We start from the raw sequence: 27,536 nt of genomic DNA, 5'->3' as shown, positions 1-27,536 counted from the left end.
TCATTCTTCTTTTTGTAGCCACGGAGTACTCCATTGTGTAAATGTCCCATAATTGTTTTATCCACTCATCTACTGATGACACTTGGGCTGCTTCCAAATCTTGGTGATTGTAAATAGCACTCCAGTGAACATAGGGGTGCTTGCATTCTTTAGAATTGGTGTTTTGGATTTCTTCAGATAACTTCCCAGAAGTGGGATCACTGGGTAAAAAGGCAGATCCATTTTTAATTTTGTGAGGTATCTCCCTACTGCTTTCCACAGTGGCTGCACCAATCTGCATTCCCACCAACAGTGCAAAAGGGTTCCCCTTTCTCCACGTCTTGACCAGCACTTACTGTTTGTTGATTTATTGATGATCGCCATTCTGACAGGTGTGAGATGATAATTCATTGTGGTTTTAATTTGCATTTCTCTGATGATTAGTGACATTGAACAACTTTTCATATGCCTGTTGGCCATCTGTGTGTCTGTCCTCTTTGGAGAAGTGTCTGTCTAGGTCCTTCGCCAATTTTTTAATTGGGTAGTTTGTCTTTTTGGTGTTGAGTTTTATAAATTCTTTATAAATTTTGTATATTAACCCCTGGTCAGCTGTATTGACAAATACATTAACGTTCACATTCACAGGGATGTCTTTTTATTTCGTCGATGGTTTCCTTTGCTGTGCAAAACCTTTTTTAGTTTGATGTAGTCCCATTTGTTTATTTTTTCTTCTGTTTGCCTTGCCAGAGGACATGTATTAGATAAAATATTGCTATGAGCAGTGTCCAAGATTTTGCTGCCTGTGTTTTCTCCCAGGATTTTTATAGTTTCATCTCTAACATTTAAGTCTTTAATCTATTTTCAGTTTAGTCTTATGTGTGGTATAAGAAGGTTGTCTAGTTTCATTTTTCTGTACATATATGTCTAATTTTCGCAGCACCATATATTGAATAAACTGTCTTTAGTCCATTGTATGTGCTTGCTTCCTCTGTCAAATATTAATTGACTATAAAGGTATGGTTTTATTTCTAGGTTTTCCATTCTGTTCCACTGATTTGTGTCTGTTTTTATTTCAGTACCTTGCTCTTTTGATTACTGTGGCCTTGTAGTTTGTTGTTACGTAGCATAATTCCTCCAACTTTGTTGTTCTTTCTCAGGAGTGCTGTTGCTATGCAGGTCTTTTTGTGGTTCCATATAAATTTTTGAAATATGTGTTATGGTTCTGTGAAATAAGCTATCAGTATCTTGATAGCAATTGTGTTGAATCTGTAGATTGCTTTGGGTAGTATGGACATCTTAATGATGTTAATTCTTCCTGTCCTTGAACATGGTATGTGCTTCCACTTATTTGTATCTTCAACTTCTTTCTTTAGTGTCTTACAATTTTCTGAGTACAGGTCTTTTACATCCTTGGTTACATTTATTTCTAGATAATTTATTCTTTTTGAAGCAATTGTGAGTGGGCTTGTTAAGTTCCCTTTTTGATAGTTCATTACTGGCATATAAAAATGCAACTGATTTCTGGATATTAATTTTGTATTGAATTCATTTATCAGCTTTAGTCATTTCTTGGTAGAATCTTTGGAGTTCCTTATGTACATACACTATTAAGTTATCTGCAAGTAATGATAGTTTCACTTCTTGCTTTCCAATTTCTATGCCTTTTATTTCTTCTTCTTGTCAGATTGCTGTGGTTAGGACTGTGCTGAGTAAGAGAGGTGAAAGTGGATATCCTTGTTTTGTTCCCAATCTTAAGGGGAATGCTTCTAGTTTTTGCCTGTTGAGTATGATACTGGCAGTGGGTTTGTCATATATGGCCTTTGTTATGTTTAGGTATGTTCCCTCTATTCCCACTTTGCTGAGATTTTTTATCATCAATGAGTGCTGGGTTTTATCAGGTGCTATCTCAGCATCTATTGATATGGTGATGTAGTTTTTATCCTTCATTTTGTGTGTGGTGTATCGCATTTTATGTGCACTAAATTCTCTGTCCATTGTCCCTGCTTGGTATGTTCAGACATAATGGCCCATCAGGTATTTTATTACTTTAGCTTTCCCAAAGAAGTCTCTTCCAGTGCCCTTTGATTTTCTTCTTTGTAGGTTTTAATATCTAACTCCCATTGTCTTTGTTCTCTTAAAATTGTCCCCTTCCCTTCCAAATACTTTTCATGTAATTTTAGTGGTTTTCAACAAGGAATGGAGTTAAATGTATGTCTAACAATCAGCGGATGGCCTTACTTTCCACTGACAGATAAGAGAGCTTGTTTACCCCGAGACCCTCAGTCTACTAGCTTGTCTGCATTCCCACTTTACTAAATGCCTTCCCTATTTCTATTCCAAAGTCAGTTTTTTAAACAAAATAAGCCTTATTGAGGTCAGATTTAATTATGTTCTGAATCTCCTGTTGCTTTTTACAGGAACTGTGATATCTTTTATTCTGTGTCTCTTAGAGGACAGTATAATGTTTGGGCCTCCATAAAATTTTTTTATTTTGAAGCTTGTCCTTGGACATCCCTTTACTTCTTGCTCTATATTAGAAAACATTGCTGTTTTGTGGATACTGTCCGCTTACCTTAAGAATGTTTTGAAGTGCATGGAGGTGTGTTTGATTGCCTTTGTGTTTCGAGCATGCTATTGGCACGTAGTACAGACTGAAGATCCTAAAGGCCCCTTAATGCGTGGACAAGTCCTACACAGTAAACAGCTGTCCCACTTAGAATGCCAGTAGCCAATTTTGAGAAATACTGCTTGAAATTTAAAGGGAAACCTGGCTCTCTGCTTTGAGACATGGTACTTGCCACAAGTCTCTCAAATGGTGTGTTTTTCTTCCTCCTCCTTGAGCAAAGGGGACAGGAAGCCTGCTATATCTTTCTTTGTCCTCATTGCTGCTTCCCAACCTACTCCATAAAAAATGTAACAAAGGTAGGGAAACAGAAAATCACACCTCACTTAATTTTCTGCTACCTTTGTTACAGAGAGAACCTATTTTGAGTGTATAAAAGTAATTTATAGTTCATAAACATTACCTGTAACAATCAGCCCTCATGGTTAATAATCTATATGACCATATTATAAATGAAATAAGATTATTTCTCATTTAATAAATATTCAGTATATGTACACAACATGCCCTTTTCTGACCAGTTTATTGACAAATGTAGATTTATTTTTGGATATTGTATACAGTTATTAACTAACTTTCCTTTTCACTGTTATGAACCATTACTTTTCAAATGCCTTTTGCTGTCTCTGTTGCAACATCTTATGAAGGTTATTTGTTTAAAATGCAAAGATAAGAATTCCATCAATGCGCTAGCCAGGTTTGTTCAGTGGTTGGAGCATTGTCTCATACATCAAAGGTTACAGGCTCAGTTCCTGATCAGGGCACATACTAAGGCTGTGGGTTCAGTCCCTGGTCAGGGTACTGGTGGATTATTGTTTTCTCTCTCATATCAGTGTTTCTCTCTCCCCACTCCCCTCTCTAAAATCAATTTAAAAAAAACAAACTTCTCCTCCAGTGAGGATTAAAGAAAAACAATTCATTAATAACATGATGGCAATGTTAGCAAAATGGGGTTAATCGTAACTCTATGTAAGGTATTGAACTGTGTCTAAATATTACACATTTTATATCAAGTTGCATTTTTAATGCATTATTTTGTGAAAATGTATCAGAGCCAGAATATCAAATACTTATCTAATGTACTCTCATATCTTGGATTTGGCGTGTGATGTTTAATGCATTGTTTTCTTTAACTGTGTTTTGCATGAAGTAATGACTTGTGTTATTAATTGTTCCAACGTGTCTTTCTGATTTCTAGGTGGTGGAAAATGCCCTTAAGGTGAACCCAGTATTAGGCCCACAAATGTTTCAACCAATTCTACCCTGTGTTTTCAGAGGTATTATAGAAGGGGAGGTAAGATTTTTATTGAGCTTCTAAGGATGGTATTGGACCCTAGGGTTCTATAGTTTTAATTATTTTCCCTCTTCATTGGGAAATTATTTCTTCATTGTCTTATGTAAAAGGAAAGCTTTTTAACATATTTGGTTATTTTGAAGTAAATTATGTAAATTTCACATACTCATACAGCTTTGTTCTTTATTTTTCCACAAAAGAAAGGATAGATTTCCTTGGCTATCTCATCTCTCATGCATATGTATGTGTATTCACACACAAAGATTTGAAGCAGAGGAATGGCAAAAAAAAAAAAAGTGCTAGTTTTATTACATGCCGAATATAAGAAAACACTGGTTATGTTCTAAGTCCAGAACTTAAATAGATCCATGTAACCATGTATGTTAATACAAGTATATAAATACAAGATTGATAAATATCCTTTTTCTGTTCTCTATAATATATATACACACACATATATATACATACACACATACTGTCATACCTATAAATAGATATATTACCTTATATGGCATATATATTTACTAAGAGAGACAGGTAATATGGACAGTTCATTCTAAAGAAGCAGTATGAAGAAGGATATTGTTATTTCATATCTCTGTTGATCGTTACTATGCCAGTGATTTTTTATAATGGTTTATACTGTACCTTACCACAATTTTACATGTGCTGTATTTTAATTGTACAGAGATACCCTGTAGTGATGTCAACATATCTCGGAGTAATGGGTCGAGTCCTGCTGCAAAACACTAGTTTCTTTTCCTCACTTCTTAGTGAGATGGCACATAAATTTAATCAGGAGGTAAGAATCAATTTATTTAAATTGAAGAAAGTCTTCATCCATATAATGATGGGAAACAATTTGGTGAAATAATGATTCCTTAAAAGTCTTATTGTGTAAAAACTTTTATATTTTAAATCTTTAATAACTTTGTACCTATGATTTAGGAGAAGAAAAAGAATCTGTAAATGACAATTGAAACTTGTATTTTCTTCTCAAAATACGCAATTTTATTCTGCTTACCAATAGGAATATAGAAATGAATGTATGGCTGCAGTCATACATTAAATGAAACAGACATACAATCATGTACTGTTTTTGTTTCATTTCTTTAATTAACTTCTTAATTCCATGCAGTGAGTTGCCATTATCATTACTGGGGAAATTAGCTTTCTCCCCAGGGCTTATTGAAAAATACTGTAACTGAAACCAACCACTGTAATAAGTATGGAATAGGTTCTTAAGTAAGTTGGTTGCTTGAGACTATATACATTATATTAAAATGTAGTTTTTATGTTTTAAGTCAGTCTGTTAAGATTTATAAAATATAGGCAATTTGTGAAATTTTTTGGTTTGTGGGCTGAAACAAATATAACTATTTCTACATCAAGGAAATCTAGAATAAGGAAGTACAAATTCTAGCATGCATATAATTTTCTAGAATTAGGCCAGTCTAATTAGGGAAACCACCTTTTGTTTTGATGAATAGATTATAGAGATTTTTCATTAGCTTTATTAAATTTAACTATGATACTTTAATTTAATGTTAAACAGTTAAGAGTTTATTCAGCTGGGTTCAGCAAAATTTGTTGAGTGATTTTAATAATAACATATTTAACAATAATATATATTTCATGTGTTATTTTGAATCATCACAATGAGATTATTCCTATGTTTATCTCATACATGAGAAACCTGAGGGTTAGAGAGCTTTAGTGACTTGCCCACATTTTCATAGCTAGTGAATGGTAGAGTTGGTATACAAATGCTAGCAACCTAACTTCAGAGCCCAGTATCTCAGAGACCACATTCCACTGCCTCCTACTTATCCTACAACAGGCCTTTCTCCACTCGACCCTGCAAACACTGGCTTTGACAGACTTGGAGGGATTACTTAGGCAATTTCAAATTAATATTGTAAGTACTGTGTTAGAGATATCCAACATGCTGTGGGAAGAATAAGAAAAGCTATCAACTGTGTTAAAATTTTTCTGTTTTCTTAATAATAAAAAATTACAAAATGCATATAACATGAAATGTACCCTCTTAACCATTTTAAGTATACACATCAGTGTTATTAAATATATTCATAATGTTGCACCGTCATCACCACTATCCATCTTTGTAACTCCCTGTTGTAGAACTTGAACCTCTCCACCCATTAAACAGTAACTTCCCTGTTCTCCCCTCCCCCTGCTTCTGGCAGCCACCATTATACTTTCTGTCTGATTTGACTACTATTAACTACCCAAGATAAGTGCAATTATACAGTGTTAGTTTCTTTTTGTGTGTGTGACAGACATACTGCTTAGCATAATGTGTTGAAGGTTCACCTATGTTAGTAGCAGTATGTCAGAATTTCCTTCCTTATTAAGACTGAATAATATTCCTTGTATATACCATATTCACTTACGCATTCATCAGTCAGTGGACACTTGGGTTACTCCCACATTTACTACTACTAATAAAGCTGCTATAAATATGAACATGGATGTACAAATATATCTTTGGGACTATGCCTTCAGTTCTTTTGGGTATATATTGAGGAGTGGAATTGCAGGATGGTGTGGTGGTTCTATTTTTAATTTTTTGAGGAGACACCATACTGTTTTCCACAGCAGCTATACCATTTAAAATTTCCTCCCACAGTGCTCAAGGGTTCCAGTTTCCTATATTGTTGCCAATGCTTGGTGTGACCAGACTTTTTAAAAGTGGTTGTAGTATTTCTGTCCTACCATGTGCGTCGGTTTCAGTTGCTCCTTAAGCCACACTAACACTTGGTAACCAGTCGTCTTTATCTTACCATTCTGATGGATTGCTAATGGAAATCTCATAGTGCTTTTTGAATTTTCTTGATTACTAAAGACTTCCCACATCTTTTTATGTGCTTACTACTCATTCATGTATTTTCTGTGAAGTGTTTAAAATCTTTTGCCATTTTTTAAAATTTATGTGTCTTTTTCTTGAGTTGTAAGAGTTCCTTAAAGAACAAGAATAGTTTTCTAGGTTTAAGACTTTGTTAGGTATTTATATTGGGAATATTTTCCCCATCTTTAGCTTTTGTTTTCATTTTTTAATTAATATATATTTTTGAGACCAGAAGCTGTTTTTCAGTTTACTAGTTTATCACTTTTTGTTTTTTATGGTTCATAATTTGTTTTTTAAATCAGACTTTTGTGTCTGACTTAAGAAGTCCTTCTACCTGAAGGTCATGAAGGTTTTCTCCTGTTTTCTGGAAGTTTTTATAGTTTTAGCTTTTATGGCCACTGCTTTAATTTTAGTTAATTTTTTGGTAAATGATGGGAGATAAGGTTCAATGGTTACCATGTGTGTTATGTGTATATATAGCATACATACATATATACATATGTAAATACATATATATACACATATACATGTTTTTGTATGTTATAAGTTATTCTAGAATGATTTATCTAAGACTTATCTTTTCCCCATTGACTTTCCTTGGCATTTTGTGAAAAATAAACTGACTGTTTACAAGGGTAGGCAAAAGTAGGTTAAATTGCCAGCCATCTTTACCTAAAAGATAAAGCATAAGTAAGATTACAAAATAATAATGATAACAAATAAATAATACAATAAAAAATAATAATACAAGAATAAACTGTTTCTCATACAACTGTAAACAAACTTTTGCTCACCCCTGTATATGTGCATCTTTTTGTCTCATTGATCTGAATGTTTACTGTTGTGCTATCATAATATCTTGGTTAGTTATAATAGATCTTGAAATAGTATATATCCTCCACCTTTGTTCTTGTTTAAAGTAGGTATGGCTGTTCTATCTAAGCCCATTACGTTTCTACATCAGTATTAGAGTTGGTCCACTGACTTCTACAAAAAAAAGTCTGAAAATTCCTGCTGGAATTTTGATTTTATAAATTAATTTAGGGAGAATTTTTATCTTAGTGAGATAGAGTCTTCTAATCTATAAACATGGATATACATTTATTGAGGTGTTCTTTTAGTGTTCTCAACAATATATTGTAGTTTTCATTATATACATCTTGCACGTATTTTGTGAAACTTATACTGGATTTTAATGCTATTGTAAATGGTGTTTTGAGAGTTTCAGTTTTCATTTGTTCACTGGCAGTGAAGAGAAATGAAGTTGATTTTTGTGTATAGTAAGCAAGTATCCCTGCTTAATATGATAATGATTTGTGCTACCATTTATATAGCTTTATAAGTAGGATTACAATATCTATTTATATAAAAATAAGGCCTTAAATTTTTAAATTTATGTTTACTCTTAATTTTTAAATATTTTTAATGTCACTTTACCTCAAATAATTGTTAGTAACAGCATGAATTAAGTCTGGAAGTGGGTCACCTGGTAAAGTGTATATTTGTACAAGTGGAGATCTGAAAATACAGCTTTCCTTGTTTTTAGTCTTGCAGGGGTGTCCAGCCTTTTGGCATCCCTGTGCCACACTGGGAGAAGAGTTGTCTTGAGCCATACATTAAATACATTGTGACACATAATCACAAAAAAAATCTCATAATGTTTTAAGTAAATTTACAATTTTGTGTTGGGCCACATTCATAGCCGTCCTGGGCTGCATGTGGCCTGCATGCCGCATGTTTCAACACCCCTGAAGGGAATTTGCCTCTGTGTAGTCTTACACTTAACATCAAGTTTATACTCAAAATAATATACTTTACTTACCCAGCACTGAGTAACTAATGGATACTTCTTTAGGTGCTGTGCATTTGAAAGTCATCATAGGGGAAATTTTCTGAAATTATTTTCTTATTTCAAATAATCATCATTTTTTAAAAACACACGAAAATAGGCCACCTCCATTGGGCTAAATATCATAATATAGAGAAATAATGACCTGTGTTAGATGCTGGCACTGCTCCAAGTCCATTGGCATTATGAAGGATTGAGGAGAGAGCTATTATTGGTTCAGACGTATTTCTGACACTGTATTTAGACCACGCTTTTCATGGAATACTTTTTTCCACTTTTCATTGTGAAGAGAAAATATTTTCACGAAGAATTTGACAAAAATTGTCAGGCCAGCATGTTTGAGTGTAGAGCCTAGGGGAATGAAATGAATGAAATACTGAGTTAAAAGCAAATGTCTGCTTTTAACTGTTGAGTACAGATTTAAAGAATATCAGAAGCATATGCAGGAATTAAATGGGTCTAAGCAAATGAGTCCACGTAGCTTTGAAGCAGACAAGGATTTTGGACAAAGTTTGTTTGTCCTAAATACTTGGAAACAGTTGTGAACAGTAGTGAGGTGGTAGAGAAAGCCAGTTAATTGAGTGATTTTATATCTTTAGGAAAGGACCTGGGTTAATTGCAGAAGTTACCATTAGATAGTTTTTTCTCTAAGTATTTACTATTCAGATCTTGCAAAGCCATTTGTTTATATTGAATGAACGATGAAGTCTTTGGATTAGACTTATAAGTCTAATTTACAGTGTAGATCCTTGGGGTGTTAAAGAGTGATGCTTTTGCTCTAGGAAAACTTACTGGCAAATGACAGTAGTATTTGCAGACCCTTTTATTCATGGTCTTCCATTTTCTTCTGAGTAGTAGCCTTTTCCTTGGTATAAATAAACAACTGTGGAACTCAGGATGAGGAAAAGCACTTTCGGGATGATGGTGTTTTTGCCATTAGGAGCCAGACTTTCATCAAAATCATCTCATTTTAGTTTGTACCTCACCTTGCCTTTCTTTGTTCTTGGTGTCTTGAGTTAAGAGCCTCTCCGATTTCATTTTTCTAGATACTGTACCTTTGGAGTCCTTCAGTAGTGGGTAAGGGAATCTAGAAGGTTCTGACTGTTCCTTAGCCAGTTTTTTTCCCTTGGCCAGTTTTTTTTTTTTTTTTTTTAATCTTTGCCACACCTTTGTCTTCTTGGCTGCCTGTTCATTACAGGGTTCTGTGACTAAACCATCTTGCATTAGACTGTTATTCCCCCACCAGGCAGTTTGGTTTCAGGCTTTTCTATTCTGCCGAGTCACTTACCACTCTTTCATCCTCCTGCCACCATCTAAAAACATGTCACTGTCCTTACTTATTGTAGTTTCTGCTCATCATGAACCCTGTGGGGTTATTTCTTTGCTTTTTATATTTCTTTTCTCTCCTTTTAGTGGGAGTTCAGAAGGAGTCAGCAAATGTATATGTTTAGTACTAGAGTTGTTTTCACAATGTCAGTATGCTTCTAAGATAAATAACTTGATCATAAAGATTCAGTACAGTGTTGCAGCTGAATTTGAGAAATACCCATCTTTCTACAAAACTAAGACTGAACTCAACTATTAAGTATGTCCTTGTTTTCTGGAAACATTGTCATCTTATTTTTTCTGGCAGTATTCTTTAATTTAGACCTCATAAATTTCAGGGAGAGTGAGACGTTTTGGTAACTTACTCCACGTTCAAAAAATTTTTCAACCTAAGAAGGTGACTCTCCTGAAGACCTGTCACTTAGATTGTAGGATTTTTTTCTTAATTAGTCCTAAGTATTTGACTTAAAACTGCATACATAGCCCTGGCTTGGTGGCTCAGTTGGTTGGAGCATTGTCCTGTATGGACAACAAAAGTTTGCAGGTTTGATTCCTGATCAGGGGACATGCCTAGGTTGTGGGTTCAATGCCCGGTCAGGGTGCGTACAGGAGGCAGCTGATCGATCTCACATCAGTGTTTCTCTCTCTCTTTCTCTGCTTTCTTCTCTCTCTAAAAATCAATAAACATATCCTCGGATGAGAATTAAAAAAGACTGCATACATCTTTCAAATTCTAGAGAGATCGAGGTACTTTTTTGTTTCCATACAATGAGCCAACTGATTCATGAAATCTTATGTAAAAATGACATTTTATTTTTTGAATAGCAGTTTTATGGTTAGACAAAGAAAATAACATTTAGAGAGAAAAGATCATCATTTGCCTAAACATTTTCTATCCTGCTTTACAGGAGTGTAATGCTGTAAAATGACTTTATTCTTCTACTAAGATGTATTTATAATTTGCACCCTTTAAAGCTCTAACGGTACTGGAACCAGTTGGAAATAAAGGGTTTTTTTTATAGTAAAAAGTTATTTAATTGGTATCAGCATATCAGTTTGTATCTGCACTTGCGTGGGTGGACTTTGGCAAACATTATCAAACTACAGAAATCCCATCATCTTTTCATTGTATGCTTAAGGAATGTTTTGATTTTAGAAAGTAGTTCTCTGAACATAATGTAGAATTTTTTGTTGCTTCATGATTTGCTATAAATGGTCATTAACATTTGTTATAGTTGTTCTGTTTCTGTTTTTGTGATCTTAGTATTTCCTTTAGAGAAACCAAGTTGAGTTTTCTAATGTATACATGTGAAATTTTCATTTCCTTGTTTCATATCTCTTCAGTGTCTTTCTTTTAGATTTAGGATTAAGTCCAAACTCCCAAATGTAGGTTTGCCTACCCAGGCCTACCATAATTGTTCCTTATCCTCATCCCTTAGTCTCCTTTTAGAACTCCTTGATCCAGCTGTTCACTGTTCAGTAACAATTTTTTTTTTTTAGAGGCTGGGAGTGGGGGAGAAAAAGAGGGAGAGAAATATGGATCAGTTGCCTCTTGTACTCACCCTCAACTTAGGCATATGCCCTGACCAGGAATCAAACCAACAACTGTCCTTTCACTTTGCAGGATGACTCCCAGCAAACTGAGCCACACCAGCCAGGGCCAGACATTTTTCAGTGTCTTGGAAACACCTTTCTCCCTCTGGCTTCGGAGTCCTGGTATACAGGCTCTTCCCTCTACCTAGAACACTTGCTCCCTGCCTCTTACTTTCTTAGAGTTGATTTTTAATCTCTTTTTGATTATATTATAAAAATAAACTCCTAGATAATTTAGCCCCAATCCTCCCAGATCTTTTTTAAATGTTTCTGTAATACTGGGAACTATGCGTTTATCATCAGGGATGTTTGCCCCACCCTAGCTCTGGCCCTACTTATGTATCTATGTACTTTTTAAAGATTTTATTTATTTATTTGTAGAGGAAAGGGAAGGGAGAGGAAAAAGAGGGAGAGAAACATCAATGTGTAGCTTCTCACATACCCCACTATGGGGACTGGGGACCTGGCCTGCAACCCAGGCATGTGCCCATGGCTGGGAATTGAACCAGCAATGCTTCAGTTTGCAGGCTGGCGCTCAATCCACTGAGCCACAGCAGCCAGGGCATTAAGTAAAATTTTATATTGAAATAAATTCATGCTCATTTGTTTACAAATTGTTTGTAACTGATTTGGTGTGTTGAATAGTTGCAACTGAGACCTTATGGCCCACAAAGCCTTAAATATTTACTGTCTGGTTCTTCGCAGAAAAAGATTGCCGCTGCCTTGTATTCTCATTGCTTGTTTAATTAGGATGGACAGGTATTTAGATTTCCAGTTTCAGCACTGGAGATCAACTTCGAAAACTCACTGTTGTTAAATGCTGATAAGTATTTTTAACAAAGGAAATAAATGTAGGTTTATTAATAAATAAAATTAGACGATAGAGATATTTGTCTTTACTGATTGCATCTTTATTTCAACCAGATATATTACTATGGCTTCAGTTGTCTGTATGCAAGGAGTATAATGTTAAAACTAGGAACTATCTTGAGCTAGTAATTCTTGCAGTATCTGATAGATATATCTGTATTTATATCAGTTTTAAATAGTCTGTGAGTTCAGTGGCATCTTATGACACAGTACACAGTTTAAGGGACTCAAGTATAAATAATTTTCTTAAACTACTAATAAGTGTTTTCTTGACATTTTATTATTTTAAAAATGTGTGGACGCATTTCTTGGAAAAAAAGAAGCAGCACAAAAATAGACAAGTGTGAGAACTTTACATTGATTTTATATTATTAAATCTGTAAGGTAGAGATTTGGTATTGAATGCATTTTTTAAATGAATTTTTTAAGATTTTATTTATTTTTAGAGAGAGGAGGGAGGGAGAAAGAGAGAGAGAGAGAAACATCAATGTGCCGTTGCTGGGGGCTGTTGTCTGCAACCTAGGCATCTACCCTGACTGGGAATCAAACCTGTGATGCTTTGGTTCGCAGCCCGCGCTCAATCCACTGAGCTACACCAGCCAGGGCTAATGCATTTTTTTTTAAAGGGTGCTAGAAGTGGCAAGTGTATAAGTAAATCCTGAGATTCACTGGTTCACTTTCAGTCTACAAGGTCAGTACATTTGGTTGTGCCGTCCTTTATAGATTCTAACTGTGTCAGGCAGGGTTCTCCAGAAAAAAGAAGTGTATGTGTGGAGAGAGAGGAGAGATGTGTGTTTGTGTGTATATATACATACACACAAGAGATTTTAAGGAATTGGCTCATATGATTGTAGGGACTGGCAAGTTTTAATTTTGTAGGGCAAGCTGAAACTCAGGATTTTTATGTTGCAGTATTTTTTGAAAAAACTTATTTTTATTACAGTTCATATATAATATTAGTTTTAAGTGTACAACATAGTGATTTATCATTTATATACCTTACAGAGTGACCACCACAATAAATCTAGTAACCATCTGTCACTGTACATAGTTATGACAATATTATTGACTTTATTCCCTGTACTCTACGTTACATTCCTTTGATCTATTAACTGGAAGTTTGTACTTCTTAATCCACTTACCTTTTCTGCCTAGGCCCCCAAGCCGCTCTGCAACCATCATTTTGTATCTATGAGTTTGTTTGTTTCATTTTGTTCATACATTTTGTTTTTTAGATTCTACAAATAAGCAAAATTGAATGATATTTGTTTTTCTCAGCCCAACTTTTCACTTAATAAGATTCTACTAGAGGTGTCCAACCTTTTGGCATCTCTGGACCACACTGGAAGAAGAGGAGTTGTGGGCCACACACTAAACACATAAATATTAGTGAAAACTGATGGGCAAAAAAAAAAAGGTTTTAAGTAAATTTATGATTTTCTGTTGGGCCACATTCATAGCCATCCTGGGCCCCATGTGGCTTACAGACTGTGGGTCAGACACCCCTGGGGGTCCATCCATATTGTCACAAATGGCAAGATTTTATTCTTTTTGTTGATGTCTGAGTAGTATTCCATTGTATATATGTACTACACTTTCTTTTTCCATTCATCTGTTGGTGGATAGTCTTGAACCAGGATTTTTTCATTTCAGGGAAACCTTAGTTTTGCTCTGGAGACTTGCAGCTGATTGAATGAAGCCCAACACACCTGCAGGGGTGTACGGCCTTTTGGTGTCTCTGGGCCACACTGGAAGAAGAGTTGTCTTTGGCCACACACTAAATACACAAACACTAACGAAAACAAAACAATTTCATTATGTTTTATTGTGTTGGGCTGCATTCATAGCCATCCTGGGCCCATGCAGCCTGCAGGCCATGGGTTGGACACCCCTAGATTTAGTCAACTCATTGTAAATGTTAATCAGATGTACAGAATACTTATTTTTACAGCAGCATCTAGACTGGTGTTTGAACAAACAACTGGACTACTTAGCCTAGCTGAGTTGAACGAGTCTATTTAGTTCTCAGAATTATTTGGCTCTCAAGATGGTTTCGAGTCAAATTCTAGTTTGCTTAAATTATTTCTTTCTGGCTCAAGGCTTGCCCTCGATTCTTATATTCTAATTCTGTGGTTTGCTGGAATTGAACTTCAGCCATGCACGAGGTTTTAGCCTGTAACAGTACTTATGCACAAGTAAATACTATTTCAGATGTTTGAGATGCCTCTCGGTCTTTCTTTCAGATGGACCAGCTCTTGGGAAATATGATTGAAATGTGGGTTGATCGCATGGACAACATTACCCAGCCTGAAAGAAGAAAACTTTCAGCTTTGGCTTTGCTTTCTCTTCTACCATCTGATAATAGGTGAGGAAACAGTTTCATAAAATTTGTTTCTTCAAAGTGTCAAAATACTAGCTTTGTGCACTGTTTTGGCCGTTCGGTATTGCTGTGCGTTTCTGGGCCGTGTTGCTTAATGTGTCTATGCTAATTTTGTTAGTAGTTAACGATGTGGCAAGTGTTAGTCTAGATCTAAAAATATGTGGATGGAAGTGATGGGCACTGCAATTCAATGGTCATATTCATTTTACCAATTTATTTGATTCTTGTTTGAATTTCCATTTTTTTAATAATAACCAGATTTTATTAGACATATTTTAGGTCCTCTTTTTATATCAATATATGAAACATATAATCTTTTCAATGTCAATAGCACTGTATGAATTATCCTCCTGGTAATTCAAAAGTATCTTACATAATATTTATTTGTTTTGGGATATGTATAAAGAAGCTTGCACGTTCTTTCCTTCTGACAAAAATGAAATCATTATATTATACTTTACAAACTGTTAAAATTTCCATTTCTGTAAAGCAAATACAGATTGCTTTGATTTGGAAATTAAAGTAAGAATATGTTTTGTTTGCTTTTATGCCTAGCTTTGTGGAGTTGGCATTATATGTCCCCCTTTTTGCAGCTTTGAATTTTAAAGGTGTAAAGATGGGCCTTAAGACTTAACACTGTGGGAAGAATAATGATTATATATTGGATCTTTGTCTTAGGGAATTTTTAGAGCACATGCATCCTAGTGATAAAATAAATCCAGTTAGCTTCAGGAATCCTTTATAAAAATATATGTATTATTTATTTTTGTCACGGTAATCTGGATTAAGTACATAGAGAGTTTTGTCCTCACACCATAACAATAGTTAATAAGTATTGAGCACTTACTTATATTTTGCTAAGTGCTTTGCACTTAATGTCATTTAATTTTAAAACAGTCCTGAGGTATAGGTATAATTATCTTCTTTTTATAGAGCAAATAAATAGCTTAAAAACATTAAGTAACTTGCCTGGGGTCTGGCATGCAGCATGTCACAGAGCAACTAGAAGCCAGGGCTTGTTCTTTCTTTCTTTTTTTTTTAATCCTCATCCAAAGATACATTTATTGACTTGAGAGCCAGAGACATCGATGTTAGAGAAAAACATCAGTGTGAAAGAGAAACATTGATTTACTGTCTTCCTCGTGTACCCCAATCTGGGATTGAACCCACAACCATTTTTAATGTATGAAGCGATGCTCCAACTAACAGCCACCTGGCCAGGGCCAGCGATTGGTCTTTTAAATACCAGGTGGTGCTGCTTCTCAGGGGGACTTGCATAAAAGTTTCCTATTTCCTCGCTGTGAAATTGAGTGGCATCTTGCTTATTTTTGAAGTCAAATTCAAGCTACCTATATTTTAACTTATTTGCTGTTTTTCTTTTTCTTAGTGAAAAAAACTTGAGGATTATTCAGGCATTTTAAAATGAAATGCTAAAGAACCTGGTCTTTGGCAGTAGTCAACATTCTGTAAACATTTCTTGAAAAAATTAATGAATGGAAAAATATTCAAGTTAAAGAGCATGTTAAAGTAGAGATTATTGAGGGTACACTAAAAATGATATAGGTTAAGAAACATTTTTTATGAGAATACTGTTTGCTTCATTATTTAATTTTATGTAAATGTACAGTTCAAAAATATTTTACATGTATTAGTTGTGGAAATAGTTGGCTTCCGCGAGGTAAATATAAGGCTTTTACAAGTCTAAGGCATGCTTAGATGGGGGCTATGTCAATCTATGTAAATTGAGGGGCAGACGTTAATAAGGCTAGAAATTCTCTTAAACATTGACATTTCAGACCTAAAGGTTGTGAGAGGGAGCTTTGTGATAGGAAGATCAGGTCTTAATTTTGTTTTTAAAATGAACTAAATATTAAAAAAACTACTGTGGAGTAGTGAATTCATGTCATTTTATGGGTACCAAGAAAATCTTGAATAATGTAATAGAGAATTTTAAAGAGTAATGATTTAATTTTAAAATGTTCTTAATTACTTGACTAAAGAAGCATTGACAGATACAGAAAATGTAATGATCTGAAAAACAAAAAAAAATCTGAATTGCTCTAGAAGTTTGCCATATAGTCATTGGTCCATGACATAACTTAGAAAGATTTATATTCACATAATTTAATGGAAGATAGTGTTGACATGGAAGTCAGCAGTTTTATCATTTCCTGTTATAGACTTTCTTCTACTTAGAATTACATAGTTGAAGTTTGGGGAAAGTGTTCTCCCTTCCACATCTCCAGTTTCCTGCTTAATTTCCCATGTAATAGTACTTTCCTGTTTCTGTGTTTCATTTAGACTTTGCTGTAAAACTTCTTCCTTGCTTGAAGTAAGCAGGTCTAGAGAATAATGTTGGAAATGATTTTCTTATCAGGCTAAATTAGGAAATGTTACTTTCTTCTCCTTTCATCATAATGGATTTTCAAGTGCAGAAATACGCTGTTCTAAAGCGGGATTTCTAAACCACAGTACTAGTGACCTTGGGCCAGGTGATTATTTGTTACGGGACTGTCCTACTCGGGTATAGGGTGTTTAGCAGCATCCTCCTGGTTTCTGCCCACTAGATGTGCTTAGTAGAACCTCCCATGTCCAGTTTAGAATCACTGCTGTAAAGAATGACCATTTGGGAAACTACTAAACTCTTTTGCCCTAAGCCACAACTTCAGAAATTTGATAAAGACTGTAGACTTGATAACCCTACTCAAATCCCAGTGCCATTCACTTGTGAATGACTGCGGCCAAGTAACTTCTCTGTGCCTAAGTTTAGTGTTTTTAAAATCAAGAGTCTAATCGTGTCTTTCTGATGAGGGTATTGTAAAGATTCAGTGAGTTGACATATGTAACATCAAACTGTCTGGATAAAGTTAGGTGTTTTTATTTTATTCCTTTTTTCCTCTCTTCCTCATTCATCCATCTATTATCCAATTACTTTAATACAAAGTTCTGAAAGCTTGAGTCACTGTACATGCATTCATGTTAAATTCACTACATTTTGAGTATCTGTATACTTGTTTATTAATTCATTTAAAAAATGTTTTAACCTAACTACCTATGTCCTAAGGAATGTCACCATCTGCTTGATGATATTTTACAGTATTATGCATTATTACCAACTTAATGACACATGAATTTGCTTTTGTTTACTCCATGCGGTCTTGTTATATCTTCTTGGTCACTTTCTGAATGTAGTGCAATCTTTTTTTTAATTGCGCAGTACAGTTGTCTCTTTTTGTTTTACTATTTCCTTAGGTGTAATAATTCCAACTTTGAATTTTCTCCCTTTCTTAAGGTCCATAATATTTCTACATAGAGGGAGTAAAGGTTTCTGTAGCTAATTTTTATATGAAAATAACATTATTTACATACACACCTTTGAACGTTTTCCAAAGCGTTTCCCTCCAAAGGCATAGATTAAACTTCAGTCTAGGGTCAGGTGTGGCATGTCACTGCTGTGTCTTTGTGGTCTCTCTCACTCTTTAATGTCATTTCCTGAGCCTTTCTTTTTCCCTAACGGGTAACATTTTTGAAGAATACAGTCCTTTTCTATCTATCCTTCTCTCCCTTCCCTCACCTCTTCCCTGTATTCATCCCTCACTCCCTCTGTCTCGACAGAATAAAATGTTCCTCACTGAGGTGTTTCTGATGTTTCCTCATGATTAGATTCAGGTTGGAATATTTCATAAGTGCTGTCATGTCTTTTCTGAAATACAACATCTGGCAGCACATGGTGTCCATCTGCTTCTGGTTAATGATGCTGATTCTAGTCAAGGTGTTGTCTGATTTCCTCACTTCATAGTTACTATTTTTTCTTGCAACCAAATAGCAGTCTGTATCGAGATACTGCTTCTCATTAAAATTTCACCTGACATTGACCAAAATGATATTTTTTTTATTGTTACTGGGCTATTTTTAATTGTAAACACCATTTTAAATTTTGACTTTTGGGTCCATAAATAACTTTTAAGATCCATAAGATTAGTGACTTCTGTTGTAAACCATTCTTTATATGTAAACCCACCTTAATTGTTTTATACATAGATGCTGTATCTCTAAATAATATAGATGGTATATACTTAAAATATGGTACTAAAACAGTTGTTCTCTTATTTATGCATTCTCGCACTTGTAATGGAATTTCTGAATGGAAAAGAAAATAGATCTTTGTCAATTCTTGAAGCATGCAAATATTTGAAGACAAAGATAGAATAAAAGAAGAAAGAGAGAAAAATAAATCAGTGAATGAGATAATTTCCTGAAAAGAAAATCGAGGGCGCCCATTTAGGAGGCTGAATGCAATGTTCAGAAATAGTTCTAATGAAAACTAGTAGGAATCAGAAAAGGAATGTGAGGAACCATTTTGATGTGTTATATTCCAGAGCAAAACCAAAATGTCAGAATTCAGATTGTGGAGAATTATTATAAATTGGAGATCATATAAAGACTTTACTTAACATGTTATAGGATTTAAAGTTCATGAGATTATAAATTCCCTAAGTAATGTGAATTGCTGCAAATGGCAGTACTTAATCAAACCACAGGGAAGCCGGGAAACTTTTGAGTTCTAATGTCAAATTTGAGTAGTGCTGTGATCATAGCAAGCAGGACAGCAGAGTTTCTAAATTCCATTCCTGCATTAATAGAAAGGCTAAACTTTGTTTATCTAGATATCGGAATTTTGCTATATATCAACTTGAGAGCATAAAATGTATTATTTGCATTTGTTATTTTTATAGTCACTTTAGTTTACTGCAGTTTACTTCAGTTTTTATGGTATACGGGTTTCATTTTTTTCTCTCAGTTTTCCTTGATGTAATTTTCTAAGCTCTAATAAATAATTTTATCAGATTTGGATATTTCTGGAACAATGGAGAAGGTTAATTAATGTTCCTATTTTATTACCTTGGAGGTTTTTCTCTTTAAACTTTATTTTGATTTTGATGCATAATATCTCTGACTTTTGTTAACCTCTAAGGGAAGAAAAGGTTTTCCTTCACTTTCTCAGAGCAGCTGCAAGAATTTGAGACATACAATACCTGACTATTAAAATACACAATACCTGGGATTTAGTCAGGGGCACTGACCTGTCTTCCCTTAGATTGTCAAATAAGAAAACGACCACAGCCAAACACCACAATGGCCATCTGGTGTGAACGAATCAAAATTATACCCTTTTTTTGTCAGATCAGCAAAAAATACATTTTTTGGTGTGCCACAGAATTTTAGTAATTTATGTGTGCTGCAAGATGAGAGAGGTTGAAAATCGATGACTTAGAGTCCCTACCTTGGTCCGGAAATTAAATTAATGAAGACAAGGTCTATAGGAGAAAAGCATACAAATTTAATGTTTTGCATGACACAGGAACCTTCACGAGGAAAGGAAGACCTGAAAAATTGTTAAACCTGTGAGTTGTTATGCTAGGTTTGATGTAGAGTGGATGCAAAGTTGGGGAAAGATACAAGGACAAAGGGTAAGAGATAAGTGTAGTAAAGCTGGGGATCTTTTCGTTTGTATTCTGTTCGGAGTCCTTTTGTCTTTGGAGATAAGTGTGCTCTTTTCCTCCCACTGTAGAGAGGGCACCTCCCCCATGAAGGTTTTGTAACCTGTTTCAGGGGTGAAGGGAAAGAGGGTATGGGGATGTAGCTGGGAGTTGGGAAGCTCAGAGAGAGATCTTCCTACTTCTGCTATCTTCTTAAACATTTTTAGCTTAAAGTATTCAGTATGCCAAGGTGCTGTGTTTGGGGGTAGTGTGTCCTGAACCCCATCACAACTCTTCAGTTGTATGATAAACAGTTGAAAAACCCATGAGGCATACTTTATCTCACTTTGTATGTTACTGGAAATACGAAACAAAACGGACTTGAGGAACGTAGCTCCTGTGCCATCTTTACCTAATTCATGTCATTTTTCTGTCATTTGTTGTTTTTTTGTTGTTTTCGTATTTCTGTATTCATAAAATAAAAATAAGAATAGCCACCCACAAAGGGCATTTGTGAGAAATGAATCATTTGATAAAGATCTTTTATTAAGTGTGTACCTCTAATTTTGTTATTATCATAGAAGGATGATGCTTGGTATTACACAAAGTATTTCATATGGAAATAATTCATATTATTATCTGAAGTAATTATCTTTTTTTAAAGATTTTATTTAATTTTAGAGAGAGGAAGAGAGGGAGAAAGAGGGAGAGAAACATCAGGATATAGTGGGTTGCCTCTCTTACACCCCCTAGTGGGGACCTAGCCCTGACCGGGAACTGAACGGATGACCCTTTGGCTCATAGGCCAGCACTCAACCCACAGAGCCACACCAGCCAGGGCTACAGTAATTGCCTTGATGTGAAGTAAAGCTGCTTTAATACTGAAAGGAAATTGTAATGTACAATTATATTATCACTGATATTTTAAGTGTATTGTTAGAGTATTGGTAATGTTAATAAAAGTCAGAATTAGAAATCCTAAGCAATCAGCTTTTTTTTGAAAATTATGACTAAACAATATACAATATAATTTATAATCAAATACCATATGATCTCACCTTTAATAGGAACCCAAACAACAAAACAAACAAACAAGGAAAATATAACCAAAGACACTGAAATAGAGAATAGGCTGACAGTGACCAGAGGGGAGAGGGGAGGGAATTTCAGGGGGAAAGGGGAAGGGTTTACAAGAACAAGTATAAAGGACACATGGACAAAAACTAGGGGGGGTGGAAATGGGAGGGAGGTGGGGAGGGCTGGGATGGGAATAAAAGAAAACTATATTTGAACAACAATTAAAATAAAAAGATATTTCACAGTAAAAAAAATAATTTATTATCAATTCTTTAAATCCTTACCTTGAAATATTATATTATATGCATTTACATTAAAAGACTTAAAACTAAGCCCTAACTGGTGTGGCTGAGTGGATTGAGCACGGGCCTGTGAACCAAAAGACTTAAAACTAATTCACATGTATATATAGTAAAATGTCATTAAAGGGACTCTTTTACTCTTCTCAACTTTTCTTGCCAAAAGGTAGCCTCCGTCAGTAGTTTGGTGTACACCTGGTATCATTGTACACCCTAAGGTACATTACTGAAGTACACATGGTGGGGCAAAGGTAGGTTTACAATTGTTTGTGTGGAAAATAATATAATAATTAAGTATTAATAATACAAGAATAATCTGTGTTTCACATACTCAAAGCTGTAAACCAACTTTTGTCCCACCCTGTAGTAAGGCACTAATTGGTAATATTTAATATTTTTTATACTCTCGACTTCTTTTTGAAAAATTAAAAAGAAGACCATAGAGGATAGTGTAACATTTGTGTTCACTATTCTAAATTGCTTGCTGTTTTGCTACCTGTTCTTTTAAGGTTCTAATATGTATTCAAAACAATCTGAATATTTTACTCATTTAAAAATTCACAAAAGTAATTATTCTATTTACATTTCATTTCAACTTACTTTTTCCACTCAGTAGCTATCTGTTGTTGATGTAAATTGTTCATTCTAAAAATTTTAAGTTTTTAGGGTTTTGGGGTTTTTCTTTTCAAAAAAGTACTTATTTTTAAAATTATGCAGTATTTAGGGGTATGCATTAGGAAAACTCAAATTAACTGCATTCTGAAAAATAAGTTCCTGAGATTTCCTTTCAACAATACTTTTGAAACACAGATAAAATTACTTCCTGTCTCTCAGTTTCCTGTCTCCATGGCAACCTCTGTTTTACACACTGACTGTAGAGGAACCAATGTGAAGAGTGGTGTTTCCTGAGCAAACAGTGACTTTTGAAAAAAAAAGGTGGAGGGCTGGAGGTCAGCGGTACCACAGAAAGAAATGGAGTTTAGAAATTTCTTCAGATTTAGAAAGAAAACCTTTGCTTGAATCAGCCGGGTGTTAATAATATGAATTTCCTGTTCTTGGTAAGATTATTGATTTAAATATGAACTTTAGTTGAAACAAAAAATAATTTGATTTGTAAAAAACTAGTTTCAAGAGAGTTTAATTGTTCTGCAATTTATATTTTATTTAATTGATATTAGACTTTAAGTTAATAAAGGGATGCACTATATCTAAAGACTGGTTGGTATTCCTGCATCATCATTGTTCACTTGTTATAGTAAATTGTAATATTTTCAGTGAACTTAGTAAACATTTTATTTTGCAGTTCATTAAATTTGAATTATTATTTTATCAAACAATGGGTTAATGGCATAGAGGTGTTAATAAGTCTAGAACATACTCCAAACTCATTATTTTACACTATCATCTTAGTATGATTTATGATACATAGTAAGAACTTTTTGAAGATTTAAAGTTTTATCTTCTCTTTCTATAGCCTTTTCTGATATAAGCAGAAAAAAGCAAGAACAGGGCTTTGTGTGTGTGGCATTTTTCTGTGCTTTGCCTGTGACTCTTTCTTCTTGATACCTGTAATCTTGTATTATTATTCCATAAAAAGATACTTGGACGTGCATCCGTTTATCAGCTCTGCGCTAGGAGATGAATTAAGTGCCATAACTCAGGCCTTTGAAATATTCCTAAGAATCTTCCTGAAGGTACAGATCTTCTGTATCTGACTGGAAATAATTGATCTTATATACTCCTAAATGTAAGTGAATTACTGGGACTTCATTCCCTGGTAGCATTATAGTTGGATAACTAGTGGCATTGTGTATTTGTGTCCAAAAGCCTTTGTTTGTTTCAAGCACCTCTGTTTTCTATGTCTAAATGATAATTTTATGAAATACTTGGATCCTGGAATATTTGAGGGGCTTTCCAGTCTTCGTAATTTATATTTATAGTCTAATCCAGTATTCTTTGTTTCAAGAGGAGTGTTTAATGATCTAGTTTCAGTTTAGTACTTAACAGCTTTAAAGAAATCGCCTGCCTGTCCTTGGGAGTGGTTCATTGGTCGATACAATTGCACTTCAGGTACTTGATTTATCAAATGGTAGAATTTTGAGGATATCAGATGCAGACTTTCTGTATCTTGGAAGCCTGGATTATTTGTATCTAGAAGGTAATAATTTAACAAAAGTACCATCAAAAGCTTTTGAAGTACTTAAGAATCTTAAAGACTGTCTGTGCCTCATACCCATATTGAAGCAATACAGACTTTTGCATTTAAAGGACTTGTCTTTTGCATTTAAAGGACTTGTTGACTTGAAATAGTTGCTTCTGAAAAATTCGAGAATTAAAAATGTTACCAGGGATGAATTTAGTGGAATTAATAATCTTAAACATTTGATTTTAAGTCATACTAATTTAGAAAATTTAAATTCTGACACATTTACCTTGTTGAAGAATGTAATATACCTTAAGTTAAACAGAATAATCAGCATTGTTAATGATACATTTGAAAATATGGGAGCATCTTTGAAGATCCTTAATCCTGTCATTTAATAATCTTACAGACTTACATCCAAGGGTCCTTAAGCCATTGTCTTCATTGACTCATCTTCAGGCAAATTCTAATCCTTGGGAATGTAACTGCAAACTGTCGGGCCACGCGACTGGCTAGCATCTTCAGCCATTACCCTAAACATCCATTGTCAGAACCCCCCATCCATGCCTGGCAGTGCATTGCATTACATTACGCGGACAAACTTTACAGATCGCGGTACATCTTCGACAAACATATCCAGAGCTTGGGCTATAAAATCTCTTCATATTCATCACAAGACCACTGTGTTAATGATGGCCTGGCGTAAAGTAACCACAATTGGGGAACATTTGGAAAATGCTGAGAGCGTTACTTTCGGGGAACAAATTCATACTTCACCTGCCAGTAGACTTTTTCAAGAGAATACCTTTGGTAATCCACTAGAGACTACTGCAGTGTTACCTGTGCAAATACAGCTTACTTCTTCTGTTAACTTGAACTTGGAGAAAAACAGAGTTCTACCAGTTGACGATGCTTCAGTGTCAGGGAAAACATCTCTAATTTGTACGCAAGAAGTTGAAAGGTTAAATGAGGCTTTTGACATTTTGCTAGCTTTATTTATCTTAGCTTGTGTTTTGATCATGTTTTTGATCTACAAAGTTGTTCAGTTTAAACAAAAACTAAAGACACCAGAAAACTCGGGGGAAAATAGACTTGAATATTACAGCTTTTATCAGTCGGCGAGGTATAATGTGACTGCTTCAATTTGTAACACTTATCCAAATGCTCTTGAAAGCCCTGGTTTGGAGCAGATTCGACTTCATAAAGAAATTGTTCCTGAAAATGATGCACAGGTCATTCTCTTTGAACATTCTGCTTTATAATTCAACTCAGTAATGGCTGTAAGAAAACTTAAGTGCTGTGGACGTGAATAATGTTGAAGCCTCCTTGTAGAATTATAAACTTTATCTGGAAATATGATGAATTATATGAGCTTAGCATTAATAAATAATGTTTTTAATAACTTGTGAATACTGTATTTATTCAGCAGATATTTCCTTTGATAGATATGGAAGTAATAATAATAGCTAACATTTCTGCGTACCAAACACTATGCTAAATACTTTAGATATCACATTTAATCATTAAAAAGCCTTGTCAGGTAGCACTATCTATATTTTACAGGTAAGGAAACATAGGCAGAGGGAGTTTGAGAAACTCCCACATTCTTACACTTGTGACACTCCTTAGGTCTGCTTACAGAGCCCATGTTCTTAATTTCATGCTATACCGCTGTGTAGGTGATAGGATTATAATTGTGAATAACATAGACACTGTTCCTGGTCTTGGTAGAGCGGGAACACATGGTTACTGTGCAGTGTTCTAAATACTGCACTTGGAGTGCATTGGGCATAACGTGTGTGGAGGTGGGAGGTGGCTTTATGAGAAAAGCAGCATCAAAACTGGATCATGAAGGATGAATTGGAATTATCCCAGTGACTAGAGCTGAGTAACAGGTAGAGGTAACATCTTATCAGAAGGGTTGAAGGAAGAAATAGTACTGCTTTTCAAGAACTAAACTCCGGTACAACTGGAGTTGTGAGTGGTGACATGAGATGTGCAGCTAGAGAGGTATCCCATGATGAAGGATGGTGTAATTTTATGCTTTTCCCCTAAGGCAGCAGGGAGCCACGGAAGGATTTTAAGCAATGGAGTGACACAGTGAATTTATTTTTTAGTAAGTGCACGCTTTCTAAAAGGAGCAACATGAATAGAGGATGATTAATTGGGTAGGAATCTGAATCCTACCCAATTCAGGGCAGAGAGGATGGATTCTAGAGCTACTTTGGAAGTGGGATGAACTGATGTGGCAATTGGCTGAGGGGTGGCAGGTGAGGGAAAAATAAAAAATGTTAGATTTTCACTTAGGCAGCTCTCTGCTGCATTCCCTGAGCAAAGGAAGCAAAAGCAGTGGGGAGATAAGAGTGGGGGGCAGAATGAGTTCAATTTCAGATATATTGAATTTGAGATTCACATCAGATCTCCAAGTGGAAATATCCAGCAAGCAGAAGATGAGCAAGAGCTAGCTGGTAAAGGTGAACTTTAACCTTTCATCTGTCCAGTACTCTGAAATTATATGATACAGTCTTAACAGTAACAATAACCATTTTGGACCATGAGTTTGAGATACAGCTAAGTGAGGAAAAATAAGGTGAAAGAGCCCCTAGGATATGATAGTAGCCTCTATTGACAGTCTTTAATACAGATAGATGGCAATCGAAGTAATGGAGATGATGTAATGTTTTTCTCTATTAACATAAATTTATACTTGTATATCACTCTTCATAATATTAGGTATAGCAAGCACCCTTTCTTGATCTGCTAATAGTGGCCTGAACTACAAATATGTGTTAAATTTCCTCTCTGCGTTATGTGGTTTATGTTTGTGCTATTCTTTTATTCCCTCCCAATTTTTTTTTATCATTAAAAGGTAATACTGTCCCTATGAAATTAGTCTGGAACAATCCGGGAGTGTTTAAATCATGTGATAATTACCTGGTTTGTATTATGAAACTGAAATAATTATATGAAGGTGCTGTGTTCTCCAGTAAACATACAGTGCTTCTCAAACTCACAGTCACCTGGAAGCCTTGATAAAACACAGATTCTGTCCCCACTCGTTGCAGAATTCTGGATTCAGTAGGTCCGGAATGGGGCCTGTGAATTTGCATTTTAACAAGTTTGCTGAAGCTGCTGGTCTGGGCACCATGCTTTGAGAACCACTGCTGTAAGGTACTTGAGAACAGAGCATGAAGGAGCTTGGTGTAGTGGTTCTGGGTACACTAGAAATTGCAGAGAAGTTAAAGCTGCAGCTCTTTCTTCCCAAGAGTTTTCAGTGTTCTGCTTTTTCCCAACTAGCTTAAAGCTATGTATGTCCTTGATTGTGATTTTAGCAGAAAACCTGAATATATTTCTAAGGAATTTGTTCTTATTAAACAATTTGTTCTTATAAAACAATTACTTGTTTTATTATGGAAGAATATGTGGTGTTTGTTTCACCTTGAAAAATATTTTTAATAATACACTTTTTTGTTGTGTCTGCCCAAACCTTCACAAGTTTCTATTAGGTTTTTTTCTTTATTTACTAAAAGTACATATTTCATTAGAAAAAAAGAATTCAAACAATACAGGACTAATTAAAGTACAAGCTGAAAACTCCATGTCCCCCTTCCCTACCACCTAAGTCACATCTTTTTAAAGATGATTAGGAGTAGCATAGGTGACTATTTGAAGTTAAGAAAAACCTGTGTAACAAAATATTTATCTAGCTCTTAAAAATAATCCTCACCCAGTTTAAAGAAGATAATTTAGAAAT

General features: G+C 34.8%; 1 protein-coding gene across 3 annotated transcripts in view; it reads left to right on the top strand.

Moving 5' to 3' along the window:
* The window catches only part of IPO11 (importin 11), a 182,372-nt gene that overhangs the window by 116,293 nt on the left and 38,543 nt on the right, over positions 1-27,536 (top strand). Inside the window, exons 25-28 of one of the 3 annotated variants that reach the window (XM_045847916.1) lie at positions 3,801-3,896; positions 4,585-4,698; positions 14,647-14,768; positions 24,192-25,147. In XM_045847916.1, coding sequence (XP_045703872.1) covers positions 3,801-3,896; positions 4,585-4,698; positions 14,647-14,768; positions 24,192-24,213 — 354 coding nt within the window. In that variant the 3' untranslated portion in view covers positions 24,214-25,147. Of the gene's footprint in view, positions 1-3,800; positions 3,897-4,584; positions 4,699-14,646; positions 14,769-24,191; positions 25,148-27,536 lie in introns of those variants that run through there. The other 2 variants (XM_045847913.1, XM_045847914.1) reach the window with 2 other exon arrangements.

The sequence above is a fragment of the Phyllostomus hastatus genome, unplaced genomic scaffold, assembly GCF_019186645.2.
Source record: "Phyllostomus hastatus isolate PE091 unplaced genomic scaffold, TTU_PhHast_1.1 phas_contig_58, whole genome shotgun sequence".
In the NCBI taxonomy this organism is placed as follows: Eukaryota; Metazoa; Chordata; class Mammalia; order Chiroptera; family Phyllostomidae; genus Phyllostomus; species Phyllostomus hastatus.
Note: the sequence above shows the minus strand (reverse complement) of the source record. Positions and strands in the feature narration are given on the sequence as shown.